The sequence below is a fragment of the Labeo rohita genome, chromosome 18 (genome assembly GCF_022985175.1).
Source record: "Labeo rohita strain BAU-BD-2019 chromosome 18, IGBB_LRoh.1.0, whole genome shotgun sequence".
NCBI lineage: Eukaryota > Metazoa > Chordata > Actinopteri > Cypriniformes > Cyprinidae > Labeo > Labeo rohita.
In genome coordinates this window covers 4488115-4516103 of record NC_066886.1, presented here as the reverse complement: position 1 = coordinate 4516103, position 27989 = coordinate 4488115, and the positions used below count along the sequence as shown (strand labels likewise).

General features: G+C 32.2%; 2 protein-coding genes and 2 long non-coding RNA genes across 5 annotated transcripts; 1 reads left to right on the top strand and 3 right to left on the bottom strand.

Moving 5' to 3' along the window:
• Nucleotides 1-441: 441 nt before the first annotated feature.
• ddx11 (DEAD/H (Asp-Glu-Ala-Asp/His) box helicase 11) lies at nt 442-15307 on the top strand. 2 transcript variants are annotated; one of them, XM_051135431.1, is made up of 26 exons: nt 444-1232; nt 1320-1532; nt 2676-2762; nt 2960-3096; nt 3172-3223; nt 3304-3411; nt 4995-5082; nt 5173-5381; nt 5458-5610; nt 5683-5729; nt 6231-6310; nt 6404-6445; nt 6548-6615; nt 8084-8122; nt 8205-8331; nt 8418-8546; nt 8629-8741; nt 8892-8964; nt 9059-9162; nt 10429-10578; nt 10650-10718; nt 10813-10913; nt 12086-12170; nt 12251-12326; nt 12502-12656; nt 15053-15307. In XM_051135431.1, the coding sequence occupies exons 1-26, from the start codon at nt 1104-1106 to the stop codon at nt 15086-15088; spliced, it is 2670 nt and encodes an 889-aa protein (XP_050991388.1). In that variant the 5' UTR covers nt 444-1103; the 3' UTR covers nt 15089-15307. The 2 variants fall into 2 exon arrangements, with proteins under 2 accessions (XP_050991387.1, XP_050991388.1); XM_051135430.1 differs by having other exon boundaries at nt 442-1532.
• LOC127180993 (uncharacterized) lies at nt 1319-3067 on the bottom strand. Its single transcript, XR_007829717.1, has 3 exons — nt 2951-3067; nt 1557-1617; nt 1319-1431 (listed from the first exon to the last, which is right to left on the bottom strand). It is a non-coding gene; the product is annotated as an uncharacterized LOC127180993 (long non-coding RNA).
• On the bottom strand, nt 5413-8487 carry LOC127180994 (uncharacterized). The gene is made up of 3 exons (XR_007829718.1): nt 8370-8487; nt 5776-5797; nt 5413-5520 (listed from the first exon to the last, which is right to left on the bottom strand). It is a non-coding gene; the product is annotated as an uncharacterized LOC127180994 (long non-coding RNA).
• Nucleotides 15308-15335: 28 nt separating the features above from the next.
• On the bottom strand, nt 15336-27065 carry wash1 (WAS protein family homolog 1). Its single transcript, XM_051135432.1, has 11 exons — nt 26968-27065; nt 26209-26349; nt 23088-23199; nt 22627-22773; nt 21184-21320; nt 20946-21081; nt 20649-20856; nt 19564-19743; nt 19151-19309; nt 17459-17527; nt 15336-17373 (listed from the first exon to the last, which is right to left on the bottom strand). The coding sequence occupies exons 1-11, from the start codon at nt 26973-26975 to the stop codon at nt 17225-17227; spliced, it is 1446 nt and encodes a 481-aa protein (XP_050991389.1). The 5' UTR covers nt 26976-27065; the 3' UTR covers nt 15336-17224.
• Between the last annotated feature and the right edge of the window lie 924 nt (nt 27066-27989).

The window sequence follows — 27989 nt, the reverse complement described above, 5'->3', positions numbered from 1 at the left end:
ACATGCTGCACACTTTCAAATGCACGTAAACTAAAATATGTATTATATAAAAATGTATATATATATATATATATATATATATATTTAAATAGATAGATAGATGGATAGCAATAGAAAATCAACATGCTGCACACTTTCAAATGCACGTAAACTAAAATATGTATTATATAAAAATTTATATATGTATATATATATATATATATATTTAAATAGATAGATAGATGGATAGAAATAGAAAATCAACAGACGGCATTAATAAAAGAAGTGTTGTATACTGTTAACTAAAACTAGTTAATGCTTAATAAATTATAAATAGAAATTCTAAAAGCTAAAAATTAAAAAAGCACATAACAAAACTGCTAAAACTCAAACAAAAAGTAAAATGAAACCTAAAAAGTAAATAATAATAATAATAATTTAAATATGAATACTATAATAATAGATAAATAATACTTAAATAACACTGAGATCATAAAATACTATAAAACAATAAATACAATAAAAATATTAAACAGAAAACATTACTGACAGACAGACATAGATAGAGAAAATCAATAAGACATTCAAGAAAGAAGTGTAAAAACTGGTTAAAAACGTAATACTTCATAAATTATAAATATAAATTCTAAAAACTAAAACGGAAATAAAAATAAATTAAAGGTAACAGAATAAAAACAAACAGAAAGCATTACTGATGTTTCAATACAAGAATGATAGTTCTTGAACATTAGCAGAGGACTTTCTAGAAAGGTTGAATATCTGGAGTTTCTTATTTCGTTTTTCATGAAAGAGCGAAATTTGACGCTGCTCCCTATCCGCTAAGAAGTTTTCCCTCGTTTTTATTGGCTGAGACAGAAGACTGGCGCGGTTGTTCGAGGAAGTTTACGCTGTCAGAACGGGTTTTTCTTTAATGAGAAGTAACGTGATATGTCTATATAGCCATCTGTGATCTCACTATAATTACACGGGAAAAGCGACAGATTTAGATATGAACTTTAGTCATGTTTCGTTGACACTGTGAGGTGTTTATCGCCAGTGTGACTCGGCTAAATGCAGTGTTGAACTGTGTATGAGAGAATTGGACCTGATCCGGATTACATGACATGGAGAGCAAGACTAGTCGGTTTCCTTTTCCTTACCAGCCCTATTCTATCCAGGAGAGCTTCATGGAGGCCCTTTACACTGCTCTGGATCAGGGGAAAGTCGGTATATTCGAGAGTCCCACTGGCACGGTGAGTCTGAGCATGAGATCTGTTCATCTCACTGTCTTGGGTAAGAAAACAGTGGATGTTTGTGCTTTCATGTGTTTGATCTTGCAGGGAAAGTCTCTGAGTCTTATATGTGGTGCCCTGACATGGCTGAGAGACTATGAGGAGCAGAAGAAACAGGAGGCTGCTAGACTTCTGGATGGACCGGAGAAGAAGTGTGATGCTGTGAAGGAGGAGAACAACAGCAGCCAACCATCAGAGCCAGACTGGGTGTCTGAGTTTGTGCAGAAGAAAGCAGAGAGAGACATGGTGAATAAGTTAAAGGTATGAGAGCTAATAGTTACGTACCTCTTACAGTTCCTCAGATCATCAAGTCATGTGTTTCTAAGCAGGGGTTTTTATTATGGTCCTAGGTGAAAAAAAAAAGTGAAAATGGAGGAAAGCAGTGTAAATTACAAATAAAGAAATAAATAAAAAAATCAGTTTCTTTAAAAAATATTCAAATAAGTAAAATAAATAAATAAATAAACAAAATAAGTAATATCTAACATTATAATAGTAAGTATAAAAAAGTAATGATGTAATGTAAAAAATGTTTTCTTAGTAATGTTCACAAATGATATTTAATTTAATTATTTATACATAATTATTAAATATTTATCAATTATGTATTAAAATATTTAGCTGCTATTTGTTTTCTTCGTAGAATGGGGGTCCTACACATTGCAAATGCAAAATTACTAATAAATAAATTATACAAATAAGATTTAAAAAATCTTAAAATAAAAATCAAATAAATAAGTACTATAGTGAGTAAAAAATTGTATACAATAATGTAATGTAAAAAAAAAAAGATTTTCAAAATAATATTACATTTATTTAATAAATAAATTAAAATAAAAATAACTAAATGATAAGGTATAATTTAAATAAACATTTTGATTTAAATATTTTTTATGAAAATATTTGATTATTTTAAATCAAATATTTTATTATAAAAATATCTACTATAAAGTTTCCCACTGTATACTGGACTGAGTATTGCATATAGAATACATTTTAATGATTTATTTATTTATTGCTTTTTTTTTTAGTAATTTTGTTATGTTGCTTTTGTAATTTTTTTTGAAAGTGTGCAGAAATACAAATGAGTATTTTTAGCAATTGAATTATTCTTTTATTTAATTAATTTTATTCTTCTTATTTAATTAATTTTAGATATTTACTTTTTTTTTTCTTTTTTTTTTGTATTTTGTTATGTTACTTTTGTAAATTTTATTTATTAATTAATTTAATTTAAAATTATTTATAAATTGGGTATTCTTGATATATTAAATTGTCTAGCTGCCTTTTCATTTTAGGATGGGTGTCCATTGCATAAGGGATATCATATGGGGGCATCTGAAAGATTGAAAACCCCTGTGTAAAATGATTAAAAATATCATCCCTGTCCATATTTTCATTTAGGATGAAGAACTGAAACGGAAGAAGCGAGAGGAGAGACTGGAGATGATCCGACACAATGCCCAGCTCAGATATGCCATGAAGAGAAAAGTGAGTGTGTTAATGTTTTCTTCCCAGTTAAACCTAAAAAGAAGGTTTAATTATTTAGAAAATTTAAGCTTAAAAAATGAAGAAGGAATATTGAAAGATTTTTCACAAATCACAAATAAATAGCTATTCCATTGGCTCATATAAGCTATTACATTTACCCAGTAAAAGTATCAGGTTGCTTACTGTACCTTTAACAGGCCAGTGAAGAAGATGAGGCTGTGAAATTACTGCAGCTCAGCAAAGAGGGGGCGGAGTCAGAGATACACAGTCCAGAGGAGGAGGGGCTTATTGTAGCAGAATATGAGAGTGATGATGAGGCCACGCCCAAGAGCAGGTATTGATTGTGTTTGTGGATGAACTTTGTGGATGTCTTTTCCACACTGGAGTTCTCATAGCGTTTCCTCCACAGGCTGTGTGATGAGGATGATGATGAAGATCTAGAGGAGGATCATGTCACTAAGGTGCATGTTAAAACATTCCACGCTGCATTGGTGAACAAGGTGTTTGTGTATGTTTAACAATGTTTTTTTTACATCTTTAGATTTATTACTGTAGCCGAACTCACTCTCAGCTGGCTCAGTTTGTGCACGAGGTGCAGAAGAGTCCATACGGGGCCGCTGTCCGCTTGGTCAACCTGGGATCCAGACAGGTAAACATGCACACACAATTGTTATTGTGATTCTTTTATCACTATTAATTAAAAAAAACTTCACTTTTTAATGTTTCTGAAATAAGACTCTTATGCTCACCAAGGCTCATCAAAAATGCAGTAAAAACAGTAATATTGTTAAATATTATTATAATTTAAAAAATCTATTTCTATCCAAATATATTTTAAATGTAATTTAATCCAATTTTCAGCATAGTTACTCCAGTCTTTAGTGTCACATGACCTTCAGAAATCATTCTTATATACTGATTTGCTGCTCAAGAACTATTTATTATTATTATCAAGGTTGAAAACAGTTGTGCTGCTTAACAGCGTAACTTTTCAAAATTCAAAAGAGCATTTATTTTAAATATAAATGTTTTGTAACCAAAAAAATAAAAATTAATTCAGTCGCTTTTGATCAGTTTAATATGGAAGCCAATTTCCAGCACTGAATTTAAAAAAAAAAAAAAAAAAAAAAAAAATTAGATAGAGAAAATCAACAGAAGACATTCATAAAAGAAGTGTTGTATACTGTTAACTAAAACTAGTTAATGCTTAATAAATTAGAAATAGAAATTCTAAAATCTAAAAATTAAAAAAGCACATAACTGCTAAAACTCGAACAAAAAGTAAAATGAAACCTAAAAAGTAAATAATAATAATAATAATAATTTAAATATGAATACTATAATAATAGATAAATAATACTAAAATAACACTGAGATCATAAAATACTATAAAACAGAATAAATGCAATCAAAATGGATGGACTGATTTGCTGCTCAAGAACTATTTATTATTATTATCAAGGTTGAAAACAGTTGTGCTACTTAACAGTGTAACTTTTCAAAATTCAAAAGAGCATTTATTTTAAATATAAATGTTTTGTAACCAAAAAATAATAAATCAGTCACTTTTGATCAGTTTAATATGGAAGCCAATTTCCACCACTGAATTAAAAAAAAAAAAAAAAAAAAAAAAACTTTTTCGACTTTTCATCTACAATTCTGACTTTTTTTTATATATAAATTCACAAATGCCTCTTTTTTCCTCAGTATTTTTTCCCTCTCAAAGTTTATATCTCAATTCTGAGAAAAAAAGTCAAAATTGTGAGTTTTTATCTCGCAATTCTGGCTTTATTTCTCACAATCTATTGTGAAATACTAAATTAATATCTGTTAGAACTGTGAGATGAAATGTCACAATAACCTTTTTTTATTATTATTATTATTCAGTAGCGGAAATGGGCTTCTGTAGTTTAATGCATCCTTACTGAATAAAATAATTAATTACTGAAAAAAAAATCTTACCAAAGTCCAAACTTTGAACAGTAGTATATATTGATATGATTATCCTATTATCAGTTTTAGTATGATATATTTAATATGACAATTTTATTGTGAGTCTCTATTACAAGAATTATGCTTTTGCATTTTTTAAATGAACTTTTAAATTTCAGATTTTTAAATTTTTTTGTAGAAAATTAGTCCTGCCACAATGCTAGGCCAGTTTTTAACAGTAAATTCCTATGTATCACTAAACGGCCAATTAGATGATGTATGTCATGTTGTCGTTTATAGAACCTGTGCATTAATCCAGAGGTCGTCCGGCTCGGAAACGTCCAAATGATGAACGACCGCTGTTTAGAAATGCAGAAAAACAAACACGGTCAGAAACCTCATTACAATCTCTGCCAAATTTCAATGATAACATAATCAGGCAAGTATAGCATGTTGAAGTTTTAACCTCCGTCTGCAGAGAAGCGAGAAAAGGCGTCAGACTCTGAGACGAAACGCCGTCGTGGCGTTGCTAAGGCAACATGTCCCTTCTCAGGCTTTGAAAATTTGATGGCGATGAGGGACGAGGTCCTGGTGAAGGTGCGAGACGTGGAGCAGCTCCTGCAGCACGGCCGGGAGACACACACGTGTCCTTACTACAGCACACGGATGGCCATACCTGCAGCACAGGTACACACACACCTGATGCAGAACGCTCTTGCTCATATACAACCCTGTGCATTCAGTCTTTCTCTCTCTTTCTCAGGTGGTAGTGTTGCCGTATCAGTCGCTGCTCCATGCGTCCACCCGTAAGGCGTCGGGGATCAAACTAAAGGATCAGATTGTCATTATAGATGAGGCTCATAATTTGACTGACACAATCTCAGCCATACACAGCACAGAAATCAGTGGAGCACAGGTACACAAACACACTTACTCACTGATTAGTGTATTCAGACTAGTTAACTGATGTGTGTTTCTTATGTTTCAGCTCTGCAGGGCTCATTCACAGCTCTCTCAGTACTGTGAGCGCTACAGGTACAAATACAACACATCTAATTTAGGATAAAGTTTATTTACTCACCTTCATATTGTTTTCACACCTTCTGTGGAACACAAAAAGAGAACTTTTAAAGAATGTTCACACAATGAAAATGAATTGATCTGATGCTGTCAAAACTGTTTATGAGAGTCTGTTGTGCAGCCAAAGCTGCATTTATTGAATCAAAAATGCTGTAAATATTGTAAAATATTTTATAATTTAAAACACCTATTTTCTATTTTAATATATTTGAAATTGTAATTTATTCCTGTGATGCAATGCTGAATTTTCAGCATCATTACTCCAGTCTTCAGTGTCACATGATCCTTTAGAAATCATTCTAATATGCTGATTTGCTGCTCAAGAAACATAAAGCATCATAAAAGGTCATTCAGTGAATCAAATTTATGTCTTCCAGCTACTAAAGTAGTTTTAGATATCAGGTTTGTGATTTTTCATTATTGTGATTTAATGTAAATCATGTCAAATGGTTGCAGAAGTCGATTGAAGGCCAAAAATCTGATGTACATCAAACAGATCCTGTTTGTGCTGGAGGGTCTTGTGCGCACACTTGGAGGTCAGCTTTGTGGCATATTGTTTTGTTCGTGTATTTTATCTTGTTCTATCTCATTTTATCTGGCTGATTTATTGCTATGATTTCCTGTAATAGGTAAAGTGGGTCAGAATCCGAACACTCAGTCCTGTCAACCAGGTAAACAAACACAACCTGCACGCAGAGTACAAAAAGTGTTTTCATCCTTCATGAAGTATTTTTAAAAATGTTCTTTGGATTTTGAATTCCTTTACACAACAGGAAGCGAGCTGCTGACTATCAATGACTTCCTGTTTAAGGCTCATGTTGATAACATAAACCTATTTAAGGTACTACACTGACTCAGTATTATTTATATACTATTATATTATTTGTTAACATTTTTAATTACCATTTATTATTTTTGCATTATATTTTTATTTTTCAGTTTTTCTATTTTATTATTTTTTAAATATTTCTGTTTAGCTTTAATTGATTTTTATTTCAGTTTTAATAATTCAACTTAAACATATTTTATTTCTGATAGCTACCAGTGCAACATTTGTCATTCAGGTTTTTTTTTCATCATATATTTCTATTTTATTTAATTTCAGATTTATTTTAATTTACAAAATTTGAATAGTTTTAGTTTTAATACTGTTAGTTCAAATTATTATTATTGTGTGTGTGTGTTTATTTTAATGTACTACACTGATTCAGTGTTATTTATATACTACTATATTATATATTAATATTTTGAATATTTAAATGTTTTAATTTAGCTTTATTTTTATTTAAATATTAGTAAATAAGTAAATATTTTTATTTAAATATTAGTACCAATTTTATTTCATATAGCTACCAGTGCAACATTTCTCATTGTGATTTGAGCTTTTTACTTTAAATATTTCTATTTTGTTCTATTTCAGCTTTATTTTTAGTTTTAATTGTTTTACTTAATGATAACAACGCTACACCAAATTTACTGATTATTATTCTATCTATCTGTGTTTATTATTATTTACATATTATTTTTATTCTTAAGTTTTTAATTAATTTTTATTTTTCAAATATTTATATTTAGCTGTAATTTATTTTTATTTTAGTTTTAGTAATTTAACTTAAGCATATTTCTATTTCAGATAGCTACCAGTGCAACATTTCTCATTTTGAGTTTTAGTTTTTAATCAAATACTTCTATTTTATTTTAGTTTAATTAAAAAAAGTATATATATATATATATATATATATATATAAATAAAATTATTCATATGTGTGTGTTTTATATTAATGTACTACACTGACTACTGACTCAGTGTTATTTATAGATTTATATACTATTATATATTAATATTTTAAATTAGCTCTTCTTTTCATTTTTCAGTATATATTTCATAAGTATTTTTTTAATTCATTTTTATTTACTATTTATTACAAATATTTCAATTTAGCTGTAATTTTATTTAAATGTTAGCAATTTTAGTAAATTACTACAAATATTTTAATATTTCAAATTTTATTTCAGTTCCAGTGCAACATTTCTCATTGTCATCTGAGATTTTGTTTTTCATCAAAAAATTCCTAAAATTATCATTATTATTTCTGTGTGTGTGGTTATTTTAATGTACTACTACATGTGTTTTAATGTATTATTTATATACTAATTTAAATTTTTTGAATGCATTTCACTTAAATTTCTATTTAGCTTTATTTGTATTTCAGTTCTATTTTAACTTCTTAAACTTATTTTGTTTCAGATTTAATTATACAATTTTACATTGGTAGAGTTCTTAATGTGATTTAATCTGTCTTTTAAAGGTTCAGAAATATTTCGAGAAGAGCATGATCAGCCAAAAGGTGCATACAACAACACATTTATGACTCTGTTTTAAAAAAAATTCACACAAATACACGCTGATAATCTGTGTATTGTGTGTAGCTATGTGGATTTGTGGAGAAATACGAAGGCAGTGGTGTAAACATACACTCCAGCTCTAAAAACAAAGAAAATCGTCGCACAGAAGGACTCGGACGCTTCCTGCAGACGCTTCAGAACAAGCCTACAGGTACAATCATGTCTCAGTCAACATTAAGTCACACTTACTTATACACACTGGTTTTGCATGAAAGCAGTGTGATTTTGATCTTCTAGATGTTTCAGAGCAGCAGGTGGCAGTAGAAGACAAACCAATCATGGCTTCTCCAATGATGCTGGTTGAAAGTTTCCTGTTTGCCCTCACCAACGCCAACAAAGACGGACGAGTCGTGATACAAAAGCAGGGTCAGTGAGTATTTGATCACATGCACACACATATGAATACACATGAAATTGTCTCACACATAATTCTCCTGTCTTCCTCCAGCATGTCTTTCTCAGAGCAGCCTGAAGTTTCTCTTGCTAAACGCCGCAGTTCACTTCGCACAGATCGTCCAGGAGTGCAGGGCCGTGATCATCGCCGGGGGAACCATGCAGCCCGTCAGTGCACAAACACACACACACACACAAACTTCAAAAGCACTGTTGGACACAGTGACACAGCTGTCTCAGTTACATAACCTTAAACGGACATATTAAAGACTCTCAGCGTGTTAAACAGCATGCTGAAAGCAAGACTTTGCTTTGCAGGTTGCTGATTTTAAAGAGCAGCTTCTATTTTCCGCCGGCGTCCCAGAAGACCGTATTTTAGATTTCTCATGTGGTGAGTTTACAATACTGTGCACATTTCTTCTTGCCATTATTTTGTTTTTGCAGTGTTGCTAATTATGTGTGTAACTCTTGCATAATGGCTTCAGGTCATGTCATACCCCCTGAGAACATCCTACCCATAGTCCTTTGCGCCGGCCCCTCAGGACAACGGTTGGAGTTCACTTTTCAAACTAGAGACACACCACAGATGGTAAAACTTACATGAGCATTTTAAAACTACCACAGATGGTTGCATGCAAACACAACAAAAATCTACTGATCTTAAATTATGACCATCAGATTTACACTTAAAAAGTCTTAATTTGTCATTTAAAATTTCTTAAATTGGAGCAGAAAGTCTTATATTCATAATCATGGCAAAAAAATGAATATCTTCATTTGTCTGAATATCTTCATTGAAATGAATATCATATAAAATGTGTTCTTTTTTATTTAGTACTGACCTGAGTAAGATTTTTTTTAAGATATTCATAAAAGACATTTACATATAGTCCACAAGAGAAAATAATAGTTGAATTTATAAAAATGACCCTGTTTAAAAGTCCTTGTTTGTCCTGAACAGTTTAACTGCCTACTGTTCTTCAGAAAAATCCTTCAAATCCCTCAAATTCTTCGGTTTTCCAGCATTTTTGTGCATTTGAACCCTTTCCGAAAATGACTGTATGATTTTGAGATTCATCTTTTCACACTTAGGACAGCTGAGGGACTCATATGCAACTATTACAGAAGGTTCAAACGCTCACTGATGCTCCAGAAGGAAAAACCATGCATTAAGAGCTGGGGGTGAAAACTTTTTGAACAGAATGGAGATGTGTACATTTTTCTTATTTTGCCTAAATATCATATTTTTTCATTTAGTACTGCCCTTCAGAGGCAGAAGATTCCCAGAAGACAATATGAGTTAAATTTACCCTTATTTTCAAATTTCAAAAGTTTTCACCCCCTAGCTGTTAATACATGGTTTTTCCTTCTGGAGCATCAGTGAGGGTTTGAAACTTCTGTAATAGTTGCATATGAGTCCCTCAGTTGTCCTCAGTGTGAAAAGATGGATCTCAAAATCACACAGTCATTGTTGGAAAGGGTTCAAATACACAAAAATGCTGGAAAACCAAAAAATTGGTGGGACCTGAGCGATTTTTCTGAAAAACAGCAGGAAGTTTAACTGTTCAGGACAAACAAGGGACTCAGGAACAATGATCACTAAACAAAAAAAGCACAGCTATGGATCATTCAGGTAACAACACAATATTAAGAATCAAGCGTATGTAAACTTTTGAACGGGGTAATTTTTATAAATTCAACTATTATTTTTTCTTGTAGACTATGTGTAAACATCTTTTATGTGAAGTATCTTATTCAGGTCAGTACTAAATAAAAAATAACATGCATTTTGTATGATCCCTCTTATTTTGGTAAAATAATTAACATTTTACTTATAACATGTTACCTATATCAGATGGAGGAGACAGGCCGCGTTCTATCAAATCTCTGTAACATAGTGCCGGGGGGCGTGGTCTGTTTCTTCCCCTCCTACGAATATGAGAAGAGGATTCTGGGACACTGGGAGAGTACTGGCATCCTTCAGCGGCTACAGTCTAAGAAGAAGGTACAAAAACGCCGGCATTGCCATGCTTAGTCAGTTTATGCTCAAGTTAAGTTGATGTTTGTGTGTTTTAGATTTTCCAGGAGCCGAAAAAAGCTAGTCAGGTTGAGCAGGTGCTCAGTGACTATTCCAAGTGTATACAGGTGTGTGAATATTACTATACTTACGAGTAAATTACAACAGGTCTGTCGGTTTATATTAACAGCAAATGTCGTGTTGTGGTTTATGTTAACACAGCACTGCAGTAATGGCGGAAGTGGCCAGACAGGGGCGCTGCTGTTCTCTGTAGTTGGAGGGAAAATGAGTGAAGGAATCAACTTCTCTGATGACCTGGGCAGGTAAATACTGTTCAGAATCGCATTGCATATTGTTTTTGCAGTATGGATAAATACTCAAAAATGTGCCATAAACTGTATGTGCTATATTGTATATTTTGCATATACAATATAGCATATATTACTATAATTTGAAATGTTTGTCACTGCATAATGCATGCTAGTGTTATTATCATTAACTAAAAGTAAGACTATTAAAAAACACTAGGGAAGCACCGAAATGAAAATTCTATGCCAAAACTGAAATCAAAAATTCTGAATGCACTTGGCCAAAAAAATGAAACCGAAAATGCTTTGTAAAAAATATTTCTTATTTTATTAAATAATGCAAAGTCATTTTGTAAAGACAGTTTAATTTAACTCAGTCATTTTAGTCATACTACATTAAAAAACACAAGCCCATAATTTTCAAAGGCTGAAATTTCGCTGCATCCCTAAATCTTTCATTTTTATTTTAGTTTAAGTAATTTTGTTGTTGTTGTTTTATTTATTTTAGTAGTTTATTTTATTTTTGTAGTTTTAATATATTTTTTAATTTATTTCCATTTGTTTTAGTGATTTAAAATATTTCAACTTAAACTAAAAAATGTTGCCTTGGCAACTAATCATGTTTGTTTATTTATTTATTTATTTATTTATTTATTTTCAATATCATATATAGTTTTTTCAATTAACTTTTTTCCTGTTATAAAATTATAATAAAAATATATTTTTATTATCATTATTATTATTATTATTATTATTATAAATAAGAATAAATATTAATAAAATTGTTTTTGGAAAAATAAATAAATGAGTAATGCCAAGGCAACATTTTTTAGTTTAAGTTGAAGTATTAAAATCACTAAAACAAACAAACAAAAAATAATAACAATGGAAATACATAGACTGATAAATAAAATGTTAAATTTAAATAATTAAAAATACAAAAATAAAATAAACTACTAAAAAAAAATAATAAAAAAAAATAAAACTAACAAAAAACTAAAAATCAACAAAATCACTAAATCTAAAACTAAAATCTAAAACAAAATCACAAAATCTAAATTACTATGTAATCAGTAATATGCTAGAAATGAATGAACAATAATATATAAAAGGCCCTTGTCTTTTTTCATCTATAAAAGCAAGTTTGTATTTAATCATTGAATGAAACACTTTGCATCTGTGTTTAGATGTATCGTCATGGTTGGAATGCCATATCCCAACATAAAGTCACCAGAGCTGCAGGAAAAGATGGCATACCTGGACAAGCACATGGTGAAACTTCCTACAAAATGGTGCATATGGAAACTTGTGGGGACAATCCACCAATTCTAACTCTCCCCCTTCTGTTTCAGCCTCACATTGGTGGTAAAAGTCCTGGGAAGGCGTTGATTGAGAATCTGTGCATGAAAGCTGTCAATCAATCTATTGGTAGGCGGAGCCCCGTACTCCTGTAATTCAATGCTGTGTTTAACGAAGGCCAAACAAATATTCAGAATAGCATACTAGCATAGTACCTTTATCCTTTATTCCATATAAGACTAGTATGCAAGCAGAGTAAAAGCTCAGTTTCTCACATTTATTTTGGACCTCTCATCCCACACAGGTCGTGCGATCCGTCATCGTGGCGATTACGCATGTATTGTGCTGTGTGACCACCGATACGCCCGACCAGGCACGCTCCAGAAACTTCCAGAATGGATTCGATCCAGCACACATACGCACACGACATTTGGTCCAGCCTTCGCCAGTGCCAGGAAGGTAAGCATACTGTGCAGTATGTAGTATGCACTGCCTGCTTTTTAAAAAATTGAACGTGAAACAGCATGCAATAATCAGGGTTGCCACACCTTGGTTAACTTCAAATTCAAGGACCTTTCAAGGACTTTCCAGGTCCAATACCCCTTAAATTAAAGGACTTAATGTGGGGACACATTTCAAGTGAAAGCAAGGTTACATTGTGTTACCTTGTAAGATACAGATTGTTACAGTTTTCATGTGTCAAATACAACTGTGCAAAAAAGCATTTGCATTTTGCATTTTTATTTATATGACAGAGATCTGATCTGATATTCTATTTGTCGTATTTCTGTTTTGCATAAAACTGAAGAATATTCGGCTTTGCCAAGTGATGGACCTTTGGATCTCTGGCAGGCCATTCTTTGTAATCTTAATTATTATTATTAAAAAGCTCCAAAAGTAGCACAATGACCATATCCCACATCAAAACTCAAAATATTTAATTTCCATACATAAAATGTATATTTTACAGACACCCTTGTGCAGACTGATCATAAATACAGCTAAAATGCTTCCTACCGGTGGCCATCACAAAACTTAATATCTTGCACTAGTTTTATCACAGGTAGAATGCAAAATGTTTCAATACAAGCATTTCAGTCAAAGGTAATTTATGCAATATTTCAAACATTTAACCTACGGGAGAAAAATCAACCATTCGCAACAGTTTAAAATAAGCAATTCCGTGCAAAAAAAATGCAGATTTGGCAACCCTGCATCCAACACAAAATGCAGGAATCAGATTTAACTAATCGTGGGTCAAGACAAGAGTAAGAAGAGATGACTGACAAATCATGCTGGAGGATTTAATGTGCTCATATCTGATCTTGTAAGATGTGCTCCCTTTATACAGAGTAAGTGTGATTGCGAAATAGAAAGTGAATAGCCACTCATACACGCATACGATAGCGGTTCCCTGATGTGTAAAAATTATATTCAGCGGAAGCAGGATCAAGAAAACCGTCCAGCATAGGGCTTTAATACAAAAAGCAGAATCCCGGATATTTTGGGTGATAGAAATCCCGGCCAAAAAGAGGTCATGTCCGGGGAAAAGAGGACATATGGTCACCCTAACTAACGGAAATCAAGCTAGGTAGTATGCATAGACCACGAAATGTTGGCAAAATAACACATTAGCGGCCCGGAGGGAATAATATGGAATTTCTTTCCAGAAAAATTCCTGTCGGTGTGGCGTCACACCCACAGAGGCCGCTCCCACGATAGTTGATTGACATGAGCGTCTTACCTCAGACCTGCCCTAATCAGCTGTAACAGTCCGACCTCCATTGTTTCGATGCAGGAGCAGGGATGTAAGTTAGACAAGAATATCTCAGATTGAGCGATTGAGGTGTTGTGTTGCTGGATGTAATAACGAACATAGTGGTTGTCATTGACATCTGAGCTGCTGATATACATGAATGCGTCTATGTTCACTCAAATCATTCATGATCCAGCTTCACCTACAGCAGAAGTGAGTATAAGGTTGTTTTTTTTTTTTTATGAATCTCTGCAATCACCTTTTCTAATATCGTGCTAGTTAGCAAGTTTCGCAGCTAAATGCACTAAATGCGGCTAAAGTAAACAGGCTTGTCACTCCACAGAGAGTAGAGAGGGGCGGGGCGAGCAGAGCTCATTTGCATTTAAAGGAACAATCTATCAGAATGGGTTGATTTTTGCAGAGCTCATTTTGACAAGGTAAAACGGTGTTGTTTTACACAACCACTGAGACTTTTTAACCAAAGTATATCATAGACTTTTCATTAAGACCCTAAAGAATCATATCAACTTGTGGAAAATGGGCATCCGATGACCCCTTTAAAATTTAAATAATTTTTTTGGTCAAATGATCTTTATGTTGCCGCGAGTATCCTGTTATCTCAGAATTAAATATTTCGCATTTTCAATCCAGTTTTTGTTTAAATGTCCACACACAGTGTGCATTTATTATTTTTATTTAATTAATTTTATAAATAGAAATTATTTTATAATTTAAAATTATTGTTGTAATTTTATTTAAGAAAAAAAATATTATTTTGAATAATAATAGTTATGATTGTATAATCATATTAAAAAGGGGAAAAACATTTTTTTTTCTTTAGCTGATCATTTGCCTGACACATTCAGCTTCATTTCTAAAATAGACAGAATGTCATTGTGGTAGAGTGATAGACAGGAGCGTGTGAAGTGCGACTGAGAGCGTCTCTCCAGCTGCGTGCCAATTTAATGAGACAGACGTTCTCCAGCTGTGCTCTCTGTAAGCAGGTCTGTTCTAATGACAGGAAGTCGAGGATGACAGGATGAGGAGGATGATTTGTTAGCCGTATGCTCCCTGTCTGATCCTTTATTTGATTCCGCAGTTCTTCCTGGAGAAGCGACAGAGACCGCCGGTCTGAGGCCATCGACTCGTCGGGACCGAGCCGCGTGTGTAAAAATACTATGGTGTGTCCTGCATTATGGATGTTTGTTTGACTACTCTGGCCTTGTGAATTATTGAGGCGGAGTTCTGTCGCCTCTGTCCCCAGGTTCTGCATGTGTTTTTAATTCTGTTCTTGAGTTTCATTTAAATAAAGCTGATTTTACAAGACTGGATTGGTTTCTGTGTTTGTAATCTGAAATGTGAAGCCAACAGACTTGCTCAGATGGGTTAAAACAATCATAGTAGATTAGAGTTTATTTTTTGTGCTAATGCTACTAATAACAGAGATGTTTTAGAGCATGTAAAACACAAAATATCAAAAAATACAACTTGTTTTTTACATTCTTTTCTTCCTTATGGAACATTAGTTATTTCACCATCAACTTCATGATGTCACATTATTTTGAATGTGCATGAGAAGTGAAAAATGTTCATCAAAAAGTGCAATTAATTATTAAAGTCAACATAAAACAACATGCTTGTGTGAAATACATGACATCAGATGAAAAGGAAAGTCATTTTAAAAATGGTTGAAGTTACAAAATTTGATGAATGATTACAAAGACGTTTTTGAGAATTTTTAATAAATTGTGCACAAATTATCAAACACAACTGAAGTATGCAAATAGGCTGAATTTAGAGTCAAGTTGACTTTTTAATCCAACTTTTTTGTTAAAATGTCTTAACTTTTGCTAGTCTAAAAATGACAGTATCACTTCCAGTTTATTCATCATGATGGAAATAGCTCTAGTTAAGCACAATGCTTTATGGGATACCATGTACCCCACTGTATACTGTAGGTCATCCAGGAATTCTATGCATACTATGTACAGTATGCATCAAAAATGGGATTTTTTTTCCCCCATATTTATATGAATTTTTGTATTTTGTTACTGATTTTTATTTTTTTAATTGTTGACAAGGTTAAAGCTCTATAGTTTAACATTTGAAAGCCAGAAATATTAGTAGCATTTATTAATTCTGTGATTTTTTTAATACTTATTATACACTACCAGCCATACATAATTAAATGGATGAGATAAATTATTTGCATCTATTTGATTTTATTTAAATACACTAGCAGTCAAAAGTTTTTGACCATTAAGATTTTTAATGTTTTTTTAAAGAAGTCTCTTCTGCTCACCAAGCCTGCATTTATTTGATTCAAAGTACAGCAAAAGCAGTAATATTGTGAAATATTTTTACTATTTAAAATAACTTATTTCTATTTAAATACATTTTAAAATGTAATTTATTCCTGTGATCAAAGCAAAATTTTCAGCATCATTGCTCCAGTCTTCAGTGTCACATGATCCTTCAGAAATCATTCTAATATGCTGATTTGCTGTTCAAGAAACAATTTTTTATTATTATCATCAATATTTAAAATAGTTTAACTTGGGAAAAAATGAAAAAACCACTGAAAACACTGAAAAAATTCTACTCAATTTTCAACATAATAATAATAACAAAATGTTTTTCAGAATATTAGAATGATTTCTGAAGGATCACATGACTGGAGTAATGAAATTCAGCTAAAATTCAGCATTGAAAACAGGAAAAAATTACATTTTAAAATATATTCAGATAGAAACCTTATTTTAAATTGTAAAAATATTTCAAAATTTCACTATTTTTGTTGCAATTTGGATCAAATAAATGCAGGCTTGGTGAACAGAAGAGACTTAAAAATACATTAAAAATCTTACTGTTAAAAAAATTCTGACTGGTACTGTATATTTATTTTTTATTTTACAGTATAATTGTATCATTGTAGTAGTATAACATAATATTATAAAAATATTAATGTTATTACATTTTGAAATAATTTGCACCGATGCAAAAATGTGAATGGAGAATGTAAACACTGAATTTCAATGTCATGTTGACTTTAATAATATAATCTTTCAAACTATACAGGTTTTAATGACATATAGAACACATCATCTTACACTTATGTTAATTCACTGACCTTCAGGATACAAAACAAGAGACCAAACGTCTCACTCGACACTTCACAGCTCTCCTTAGAGAGACGATATCTCCAGACCCTGTCTATGAGTATTTCAACTCGTGAATCTTGAGTTTTGCACTCAACTCTGGGTCACCATGGTTACGCCTCCCAGTCATCTTCGTCGTCTGCGGCCGATTGCTGTGGCGCTGGAAGGGGCGGGATCACATCTGACATCCTGGCGAACGCGCCGCCGGAGTTGGCAGGTGCTTCGGATGAGTCTCCGCCTGCTGGGCCCTTGCCAGAAATACCTGTCAAATATTCACAATGAAAAATGCATCAGGTGGGATGAAAGCACTCGAGACCGAGGCATTAAAATGAAGGTTTCAAACGCACCTTTCCTGCGCATGGCCAATTTGTTGAAGAGGTCAGACATCAAGTCGCCACCGCTCACCGCTGCCCCAACTGGAAAAAAGACAATTGTCTGGTTATGTGACAGGAAAAATAACTACAATGATGCAATAAATTAATCAAAAGTAACAGTGAAGACATTATAATGTTACAAAAGCATTCTATTTCAAATAAATGCTCTTTTTAAACATTCTATTCATCAAAGAATCCTGAAAAAAATGTATCACAGCTTCTACAAAAATTTGAAGCAGCACAAGTTTTTAACATTGATAATAAGCAGGAAATCGGTATATTAGAGTGATTTCTGAACGATCATGTGATGCTAGAGACTGGAGTAATGATGCTGAAAATTCAGCTTTGTATCACAGGAGTAAATTACATTTTAAAATATATTCAAATAGAAAACTGTTCTTTTAAATCGTAATAATATTTCACAATATTACAGTTTTTTCTGTATTTTTGATCAAGAAAGGCAGCTTTGGTGAGCATAAGAGACTTCTTTCATCATTCATGAACATTAAAAAATGCTACCAAATCAAAAGTTTTGAATGCCAGAACGCTAAACGTCACAAAAGCTTTTTATTTCAGATAAATGCTGATCTTTTCTATTCATGATAGAATCCTGTCCATATTAGAATGATTTCTGAGGGATCATGTGACACTGAAGACTGAAGTAATGATGCTGAAAATTCAGCTTTGCATCACAGGAATAAATTACATTTTAAAATATATTCAAATAGAAAGCTGTTCTTTTAAATTGTAATAATATTTCACAATATTATACTTTTTTCTGTATTTTTAAGAGACTTGTTTCATATACATTAAAAAATGTTATCAAACCAAAAGTTTTGAATGCTAGCATATTTTATGCAAAAGTCATATGGAGCACATTTATTGTGCTTATTTTGATCTTTTTGCAGACTCCACAGCATCTGTCGCATTAGCTTTAATTGAAAAGAAAACAGCAGTTTGGATTTTCTTCTAAACACCTCCTTTTGTGTTCCTCAAAAGACAGAAAACTAGTTTCCTATGACTGCCTTTGTTATTTCCTCCAGCAAAAAGTGCATATTTCAGGAGAATAACAAGCAGAAAAGATTATTAAATTGCATTCTTTCAAATCTTAAGTGTGGCATTTACTCTCGCCCAAGCGCTAAATCATTAGTAATTACCTCTCAGAGATGGCAAATTCAAAAGACCACAAAGTTTATCCATTGATAATATATCAATGCAGAATTTGAAATACCTGAGACTTTGTGAGTCCAGAGTCAGTCGATTTCAGAGCAAATGTCAAGCAGACTTAAAAAGGCTTAATAGGGCAGATTTAATGAAAGTAAATTTCTCTTTTGACCTTTCCAAATACCACAGCACTCTTCCTTATATCAGCGATACTGAAACAATGAATTCCTCTTGTTTTAAAAATGAATACTCTTGTACTCTTAATATGCTCATCTTGCAAAATAGCTGCATGTACATTTTTACATACAGTCTGGATGGTGAGTCTATGTAGTCACTGGTCCAAAGTCTCCACATGACTTGGCTTTTTTAATGCTTCCATTAGTAAACACTACTAACAAGTTTCTTCCCCTAATAGCAGTTTAGCTAATGTTAACACCCTCTAATTGACCCTGTCTGACAGTATGTTTTTAGTGCAGAGTGTAAACACTGGTGGCGCCTGACCTTGCTCTTGCTCCTTCTGTTTTTTCTTCTCCATCTTGCGCTCTTTTACATTGCGCAGGTTTGCTTTGCCGATACCGCCTGCGTTTCGGATTGACTCCAGCAAACTGGCTCGCCCGTCCGACGGCTGTAACACCTCAGTAGGGGCGCCTTTTACCATACCTGATACACACAAACACGAAAAAAAGTGGAAATTAATTCCTTCAATCAGCAAGTTCAACACTGATAATATCAAGAAATGAAATAGAAAACAGTTATTTTAAATTGTAATAATTTTAATGTATTTTTCACTAAATAAATGCAACCTGCAATGACACCACAGTCGTTTGCCTTGCAAGCAATAAAAGAATAATGTAATATATAATAATGCGCTAAAAGGACTCTCAAGATGATAATTCTGAAAATGAATCTTTTACCTCCGGGAGGGGCTTGACTTGACGTGGCATCAGTGCTGTCTGCTGTGATAGGTGGAGGTGGGGGTGGAGGGGGCGGAGCAGGAGAAGTTCCAGGGGGCGGGACTGATAACTGAGTTGGCTCTGGTGGAGGAGGGGGTGGTGGCGGCGGAGGGGGCGGAGCCTCAAGCCTGAAATGAGAGTCTTAAAACAAAAACAAATAAGAATTGAAATATTATTAAATAATATTGTATGTTTTTTATTCATTTTACATTTTTAAGGAGTTTTTTTGTATTTTTACATTTTTTAAATTTTATATACATACACTGCTATTCAAAAGGATAAGATTGGGTAAGATTTTGAATGTTATATATAGGAATCTCTTCTGCATTTATTTGACCAAAAAACTGTAATATTATGAAATTATTATTACAATTTAAAAACATGGTTTTGTATTTTAATATACTTCAAAATATAATTTATTTCTCTGATGAAAAGCTGAATTTTCAGCATCAATACTCAGCATCTTCAGTTCCACATGATCCTTCAGAAATCATTCTAATATGCTGATTTATTATCAATGTTGGAAACAGCTGTGCTGCTTAATATTTTTTTGGAACCTGTCATAGAATTTTTTAGACGAATAAAAGGTACAGCATTTATTTTAAGTAGACATCTTTTCTAACAGTGCAAGTCTTTTCTATCACTTTTTATCAATTTAACACATTCTTGAACATATTAGAATGATTTCTAAAGGATCATGTGACTAATGACTGAAGAAAATTCAGCTTTACATCACAGAAATAAATATTTTAAAGTATATTAAAATGAAAAACTATTTTTTAAACTGCAATAATATTTGTTTTTTTCTGTATTTTTGATCAAATAAATGCAGTCTTGATGACCATAAGAAAATCTCACTGAACCCAGACTTTTGAACAGCACTGTATATAATTTTATAATTACGATTATATAATTTTATAATTAAATATTTTATGATTATATAAAGATACATGAATTGTATATTTCAATATTACATAATTACAAATTAATTTCTCAAATAAATAAAAAATATATCTGCCAGGAATTATTCTTAATAATGATCCCACCAGATCCACTCGATTCATCTTGCTCCGTGCCAAACGAAGGAAGTTCAGGGATGCTGTTACTGGCAGGAACGGATGGTGCGAACCCCGGGCCGAGGTCAGCGCTGTACATGAGGTCATCAGCGATACCAGGTAAGTCAGGCAGGTAAGATGGCACATCGATCTCAGGCACCTGCCCCAGATCTGGCACATAGAAATAATTCTCTGCAGTCTGAAAAGGAAGCGTGACAGACACATCAGCTGAACTTGCATCCTGTTTTCAATGTATGGCTTCATTATAGGAGTGACTAAATGGCTCACCTGTCTCTCCAGCTGCTCTCTCTTGGTGATCGACAGCGGTGCATCAAACGGTTTATCTTCCTTTTCCGTCTCTAACGTGGTGTGCGTTTTAGTCACGGCTCCCGCCAGTGGGTCGAGAAACACATATTTCTTATAGCTAAAAAACACAAACACACAGAGCGACGATTATATGAGCGTTAATAAGGTTGCGTCGGCAGTGCGGCATTCAGTCAATATGTGTAGGTGTTTGTGTACTCACAGGTTCTCTGTTGTGTTGAACAGCAATAAGGAGCTCACTGAGTTGACATTTCTCGGCAAACTTCCCAAACCCTCCTCTGTCTCATCCTCAGAGCGCTTCTTAGTGTTTACGCATACTGGCAAATACATCAGCTTCTCCTTTAAAACACATTTATATTTTTTTAATGTAAATTTGCGCTGATGGGTTTACACTGTAATTTGACATTACAAGCCTAGTTATTAAAGTCATGACACTACAAAGAACTTCTCATAAAGAGAATTTGATGCTGATATTTTCACAAATATCCTCAATTAACAATTGTTATGTGCTTATGTGGCTGATTAAACTGAGCTGAAAGCTGGTTTCCCTCATGAAAGAACTGTCCAATGGCATCTTTTAACTTGGAAAAAGCAAATGGATAAAGCATGTGACACATCAACAACGAAAAACGACCTGGTTTTCAAAATTAAATTTAATATAAAAAATTAACTTGTTTCATATTAATATAATTTTAATATTATTTTATATAAATGAAATAAACTGTTTTAAATGTGTTAATAAATATATTAATATAAATATGTGATTTTTTTAATTAAAATGCTGTTCATATTAAAGTTTTATTCATAAAAGAATCCTGAAAAAAAATTCACAGGTTCCAAAAAAAAAATACTAAACAGCACAACTGTTTTAAACATTGATAATAAATCAGCATATTCGAATGATTTCTGAAGGATCATATGACTAATGAAGGAAGAAAATTCAGCTTTACATCAAAGAAATAAATTATATTTTAAAGTATATTAAAATAGAAAACCATTATTTTAAATTGCAATAATATTTCGCAATATTACTATTTTTTTCTGTATTTTTAATCAAATAAATGCAGCCTTCATGCCAATAAGAAACTTACTGAAAATCTTTTTATATACATTTTATATAAAGCATTTTTAACAAACTATTTTAACTATTTAATATACATTAAACTTTTTAAATGCATTAATAAATATATTAATTTAAATATGTGATTTTTTTTAATTAAAAAAATTATGTATTCATTATTTTAACTACATTTTAAAACATTAATTAAATAAACAGTTTTAAATATGTCTATTAATTTATCTATTCATCAATTTAAAAAAAAATATTTATTTTTATGTTTGAATTAATAAATTGATATTTTAACATTACAATAGCAATAAAAAAAGGAAATAAATCACTTTTTAAATGCACAAATTAATACACATTTAAAAACGTTAATTTCATTCACATTTTAAAAATTAAATAATAAACAAAATAAAATGAATCATTATAATATCTCTCATTATGTGCATTTTTTTCCTCACTTCCTCTCATTATGTATTTTTTTAACAAAATATGAGCCATATACACTTGAAAGTGAGCAGATAAAGAAATATAGCGGGAGCAGGAGAAGAAACTAAAAAACAAATGACTGAATTTGGTCACCTGTAGCGCCTTGTCATCCAGTGGGTGGAGTTTGCTCTGAACTTTAAAGCGAGGTCGCTTTTGGGAGGCGGGATCTACTGCACCCGTAAAGATGGACGAATATTCCTGGAGTTTTTCTGGAGCGGGGTATTTGGCACTGGAGAACACCTACACAAACACAGACATATAACCAAAAATTACTAATTAGTCATTTAGTTGATGCTTTAACTCAAAGTGACTTACAGTACAATTTTTACAGGAAGAAAATTCCTAAAAATATTCTTAATTGAAAAAAGCATTACTTTTTGGTATTCAGCCAAAATATGCCTCTGACATTTCTTGATATGTTTTAACCATTAGCTCAAGCCCATCCTACACTCATATTCCCTTTTTGCTCCAGGCATTTATTGCAGAATAAGTTTCTCTTCTACGCTGTGTGACTGACTGTCAGATTCTCTATGTGTCTGAATCATCTGCATCACCTTTGTGGCTTTCTTGCTTCCTTTGATCTTCTGGACTCTGGCCTGAGCCAGTTTGATCCGGTCTGTGACGGACTGAAGGTGTGCACGGTTCTTCTCCACGCTCTGAGAAACCCTGTCAAAACCAAAGCAAGTCAAACTATCGCTGCAGAATACAGGTGAATACATTTAGAGCAGAACTTTTACCTGAAATTCAGGCCTTTTTCAACTAATCTGTTGCGGATTAAAACTGTTTCACAATTAATCCAGTTTAAACCAGTACATTTGATTGATGGTTAACTATTTTTACATGATCAACACTGACATTTTCAAATTCAGAAATGTAAATTTTAATCTACTTATGACCTTGACAAATAAACATTCTGTTTTTCAGCTATTTCTGAGTGAATTCTACATTAACACTGCATTAAGTACAAATTTAATTTTGTAATTTTGCAATTTTGTGTGTTTAATATGCTATAAGAAATAAGTGCATCACTGCTTTTTTTTAAAACAGTATATTATTTCAGTAATACTTTGCAATAAGATCTCATTTGTTAACATTAGTTAATGCATTAATTAACATTAACAATAAACATTTATTGAGCATTTATTAATCTTTCTTAATGTTAGTTAATAAAAATGCTCATGTACATATTAATTTGCAGTACATTAACTAATGTTAACAGATACAACTTAAAATTTTAAGAATGTATTAGTAAGTTTTCAACTTAATATTAAGATTAATAAAAGGTATACTGTTCATGTTAACTAATATAGTTAATTTTTTTTAAAAATGAAACCTATAAATGTAAAGTGTTACCATTATTTTCTTTATTTAACCAAGAAAAACCCACTGATATTACATTCTCTTCTTCCAGAAAGACTTGTAATACACATATTATATGTAATATATATGCATTTTACAATTTTAAATGTTTGTCAGTAAGATTTATTTTTGAAAGAAAGAAATACTTTTTATTTTATAATTAGTTTTAGTCAGCAAGAATTTATTAAATTAATTAAAAGTGACATTAAAGACATGATTTGCCAGATCATGTGACACTAAAAACCGTAGTAATGATGTTGAAAATTCAGCTTTGCATCACAGGAAAAAATTACATTTTAAAATATATTCAAACAGAAAACAGTTATTTCAAATTGTAATAATATTTCACAATTTTACAGTTTTTAGTGTATTTTTAATCAAATAAATGCAGCCTTGGTGAGCATAGTTGTGACAGATGAACCTGGACGCATGAGAAACAAACTTTTCCAGTCATCATGCTGAATAATGGTGTACTGCAGCACATTAGCAGATGAAACAGCAAGTACACTGTGACCTTGGTGGCTCTACGCCAATGCCATTTGTCTTGGCTAGATATTATAATGTTTTTTTATTACACCTATTGGAAGCCATCTGTGTTTACCAGCCACATATCTCTTTCGTTTCTCCATTCTACACCGTTTCTGTGGACAAACATTGCAAACAGGAAAAAAAAGATTGCTTGATTGCAGGAGGCAGCTACAGTATGCCAGCCTGAAAACATCAACAAAATGCAGTGGGAATGAGAGCGTAATTGTGCATGTGTACAGTCCTATCATCACTACTGAGTCAGTGTGCTCCTTTCTAGCCTATGGCACTACACGCTGTCTGAAAAGACCCTCCATTAGAAACGAGGGGGAAAAAAATGACAGAAGAATGACTAAAAGAGAAGGGGGGAAGGAGAGGCTTAATGGAGCTGACCTAGAAACGCACTGCTTCACCACACACACACACACACACACACACACACACACACATGTTCCCTGGACCCCTACGTGCCATGTTGTCATGGTAACGCTGTGGATGGTTTTCCAGCCTGTTCAGCTGGAATTAGCATATTTGAGCACTCACTCCCTCACAACTGCATCTCATGCAAAACACACACCTTTTATTGTGTTTCTCTCCTTTGTTATTTTGACACGGTCTAATCATGCTCTCTCCTTCAATAGACAGGCGCAACAATAAGGACGGCCCAGGGCCGGTGTGAGGAGGTTTGGGGCCAGAGGACTGAACTGTCACTTACCTTAAAGGACCAGTGCCACATTGTTATGTTTGTTGATCATGTACATGTGTTTTTATGCCTTACATATTATTTGCCAAGTGTTATGCACTGAAATTGTGTTATTTCTACCAACTGAAATATTGTTTGAGACATTCATTTTTTAATTGTTACTTTAATTTTTTCTTATGCTCATCAAGGATGCATTTATCAAAAATGCTGTAAAAACAGTAATATTTTTGCTATTTGAAATTGCTGTTTTAATACATTTTAAAATGTAATTTATTCCTGTAATCTTTATCAGTAATTTCACCAGTATTTAGTGTCACATAATTGCAGCTTTTGAAATAGAAATCTTTTGTAACATTAGAAATATTTTACTGTTGCTTTTGAATACATCTTTGCTAAATAAAAGTATTAACTTCTGTAAAAAAAAAAAAATTCTTAAAAATTAACTAATAAATTAAAAATATACTTTTTGTCACATATAAAATATGTTGCTAAAATAAATGTATTTTCAGCTAAATATATGCCAAAACATGCCCTCACATATGTGACCCTGGACCACAAAACCAGTCAACAATAAGTAGCACAGGTATATTTGTAGCAATAGACAACAATACATTGTATAGGTCAAAATTATCAATATTTCTTTTATGCTAAAAATCATTAGGATATTAAGTAAAGATTATGATCCATGAAGATATTTTGTAAACCATAAATATATCAAAACTTACTTTCTAATTAGTAATATGCATTGCTAAGAACTTCATTTGGACAACTTTAAAGGTGACTTTTTCAATATTTTGATTTTTTTGCACCCTCAGATTCCAGATTTTCAAATAGTTGTATTTCAAATATTGTCCTGTCCTAACAAACCATACATTAATGGAAATGGGACAGAATTTATTCAGCTTTCAGATGATGTATAAATCTTATTTTTAAAAAAAATTACCCTTATGACTGGTTTTGTGGTCCGGGGGTCACATATAATATTTGCACAAACTGCTACATTATTGATTCTAGACTCTTGATCTTTTACTTTAACTCTGATCTACACAAAAGCACTCTACAAAAAGTTTGTATAACTGTGTGCTTACCTAGCAAAGATGTCTGTTGATATGGTTTCCAGGTACTGTAACGCATCAGTGATCTGATGCACAGCCTCTTCTCTCCTCAAATCCGGCTGGATGAGCGGTACAGAGTACACCTGTCCCTCCAGGTAACGTTTCTGAGTCATCCTACACATATACACAGACACAAAGCAAAAAAACATTCAATCTGTATAAGCACATTATGAAATATTAAAGTCTTTACTCAGTCTCAACTATCTAGTGTTATAATTTGCCAAGATAAACTGATATTTGGCGTGTTATACTTGACTATGACATTCAAATGCACTGCACTGAAGTATAGAAATGCAAATTTCATATCCTCTGGGATTTGTTTTTTGTCCACTGTCATCACAGATACATGGTCACGTATCTAGATCCAATCTAGGAGACTTCAATCTAATACAGCAGCATGAAACATTGATCCAACCTAAACAGAAGCTCAACCGAATGACAGTCACATGATGACTCGCACACACAGTCGGATAAAGTTGAATAAACACTATTGTGTCTTGTGTCACGATGCAAATCCTTTAAGAAGAGAGTATAATAATAATAATATGACAGTTATCTGAAACAAATCATCGGATTAAGACCACGATTTTTCATTTTATATACACAACGCGATCATCCTGCTATCTCCGATAGAGAAAACACAGCGGCCACAAACTCAAATGTATATCTAGAAAATATCTATGAAATATCATAGATATAAAAAGGATTTAAAATGAAAAGGAAACCCCTTACCTGACCATTTATACGTCAAAAAGCACAAACGTTTAGCAGCTTGAAGACGCTCGGTCTTTCAGGATCAAAACTTCCGCACTCTCAGGTCACGTGACGCTTGACGTCGGCGCGTAACAACAGGGAAAAGAACGTAGAATAAATAATAAAAACAAAACAAAAAACAGATATACTTATCTACATACCGATATTTTAGAAATTACTAAAATGTTTATTAAATGTCGATTAAATGCTAAAAATGTAAAAAAAAATGAATATAGTTTCTGATTAGTAATATGCATTGCTAAGAACTTCATTTGGACAACATTAAAGGTGACTTTCTCAATATTTTGATTTTTTTGCACCCTCAGATTCAAGATTTTCAAATAGTTGTATCTCAAATATTGTCCTGTCCTAACAAACCATGCATCAGTGGAAATGGAATAGAATTTATTCAGCTTTCAGATGATGTATAAATTTTAATTTTAAAAAAATTACCCTTATGACTAGTTTTGTGGTCCAGGGTCACAAATAATATTTGCATGAACTGCTATATTATTGATTCTAGACTCTTGATCTTTTACTTTAACTCTGATAAAAAAAAAAAGAAAAGAAAATGAATATAAAAATAAATATTTGAAATACAATTTATTTTTTGCTATGTATACTACAAATATATTTACATATTTATGTGCTTAATAAAAATACCCTGCAAATGTACTTTTGGTGTACTAAACTTGTACGTCTGCTAAATTAGAACAACTTGTACAGAAGTAGTGCTGAAGTCCAACTAAACACACACTGAAGTATATTTGATAGTGCTAAAGTGGAACTATTGCAATATACTTCAGGTAATATTTTGCATTTAAACACCAATATTATTATAATTAATAGTGACATTAAAACACATTTTAGGCTTAATATTAAGAAATACGCCTTGTGCACAAGTAGTACTCCAAATAAAATTTAATTAGGCCTATAATTTTTATATTAGTAAGTCTTGATTATTATGTCAGTAAATACTTTAATATATTTGAACTACATTT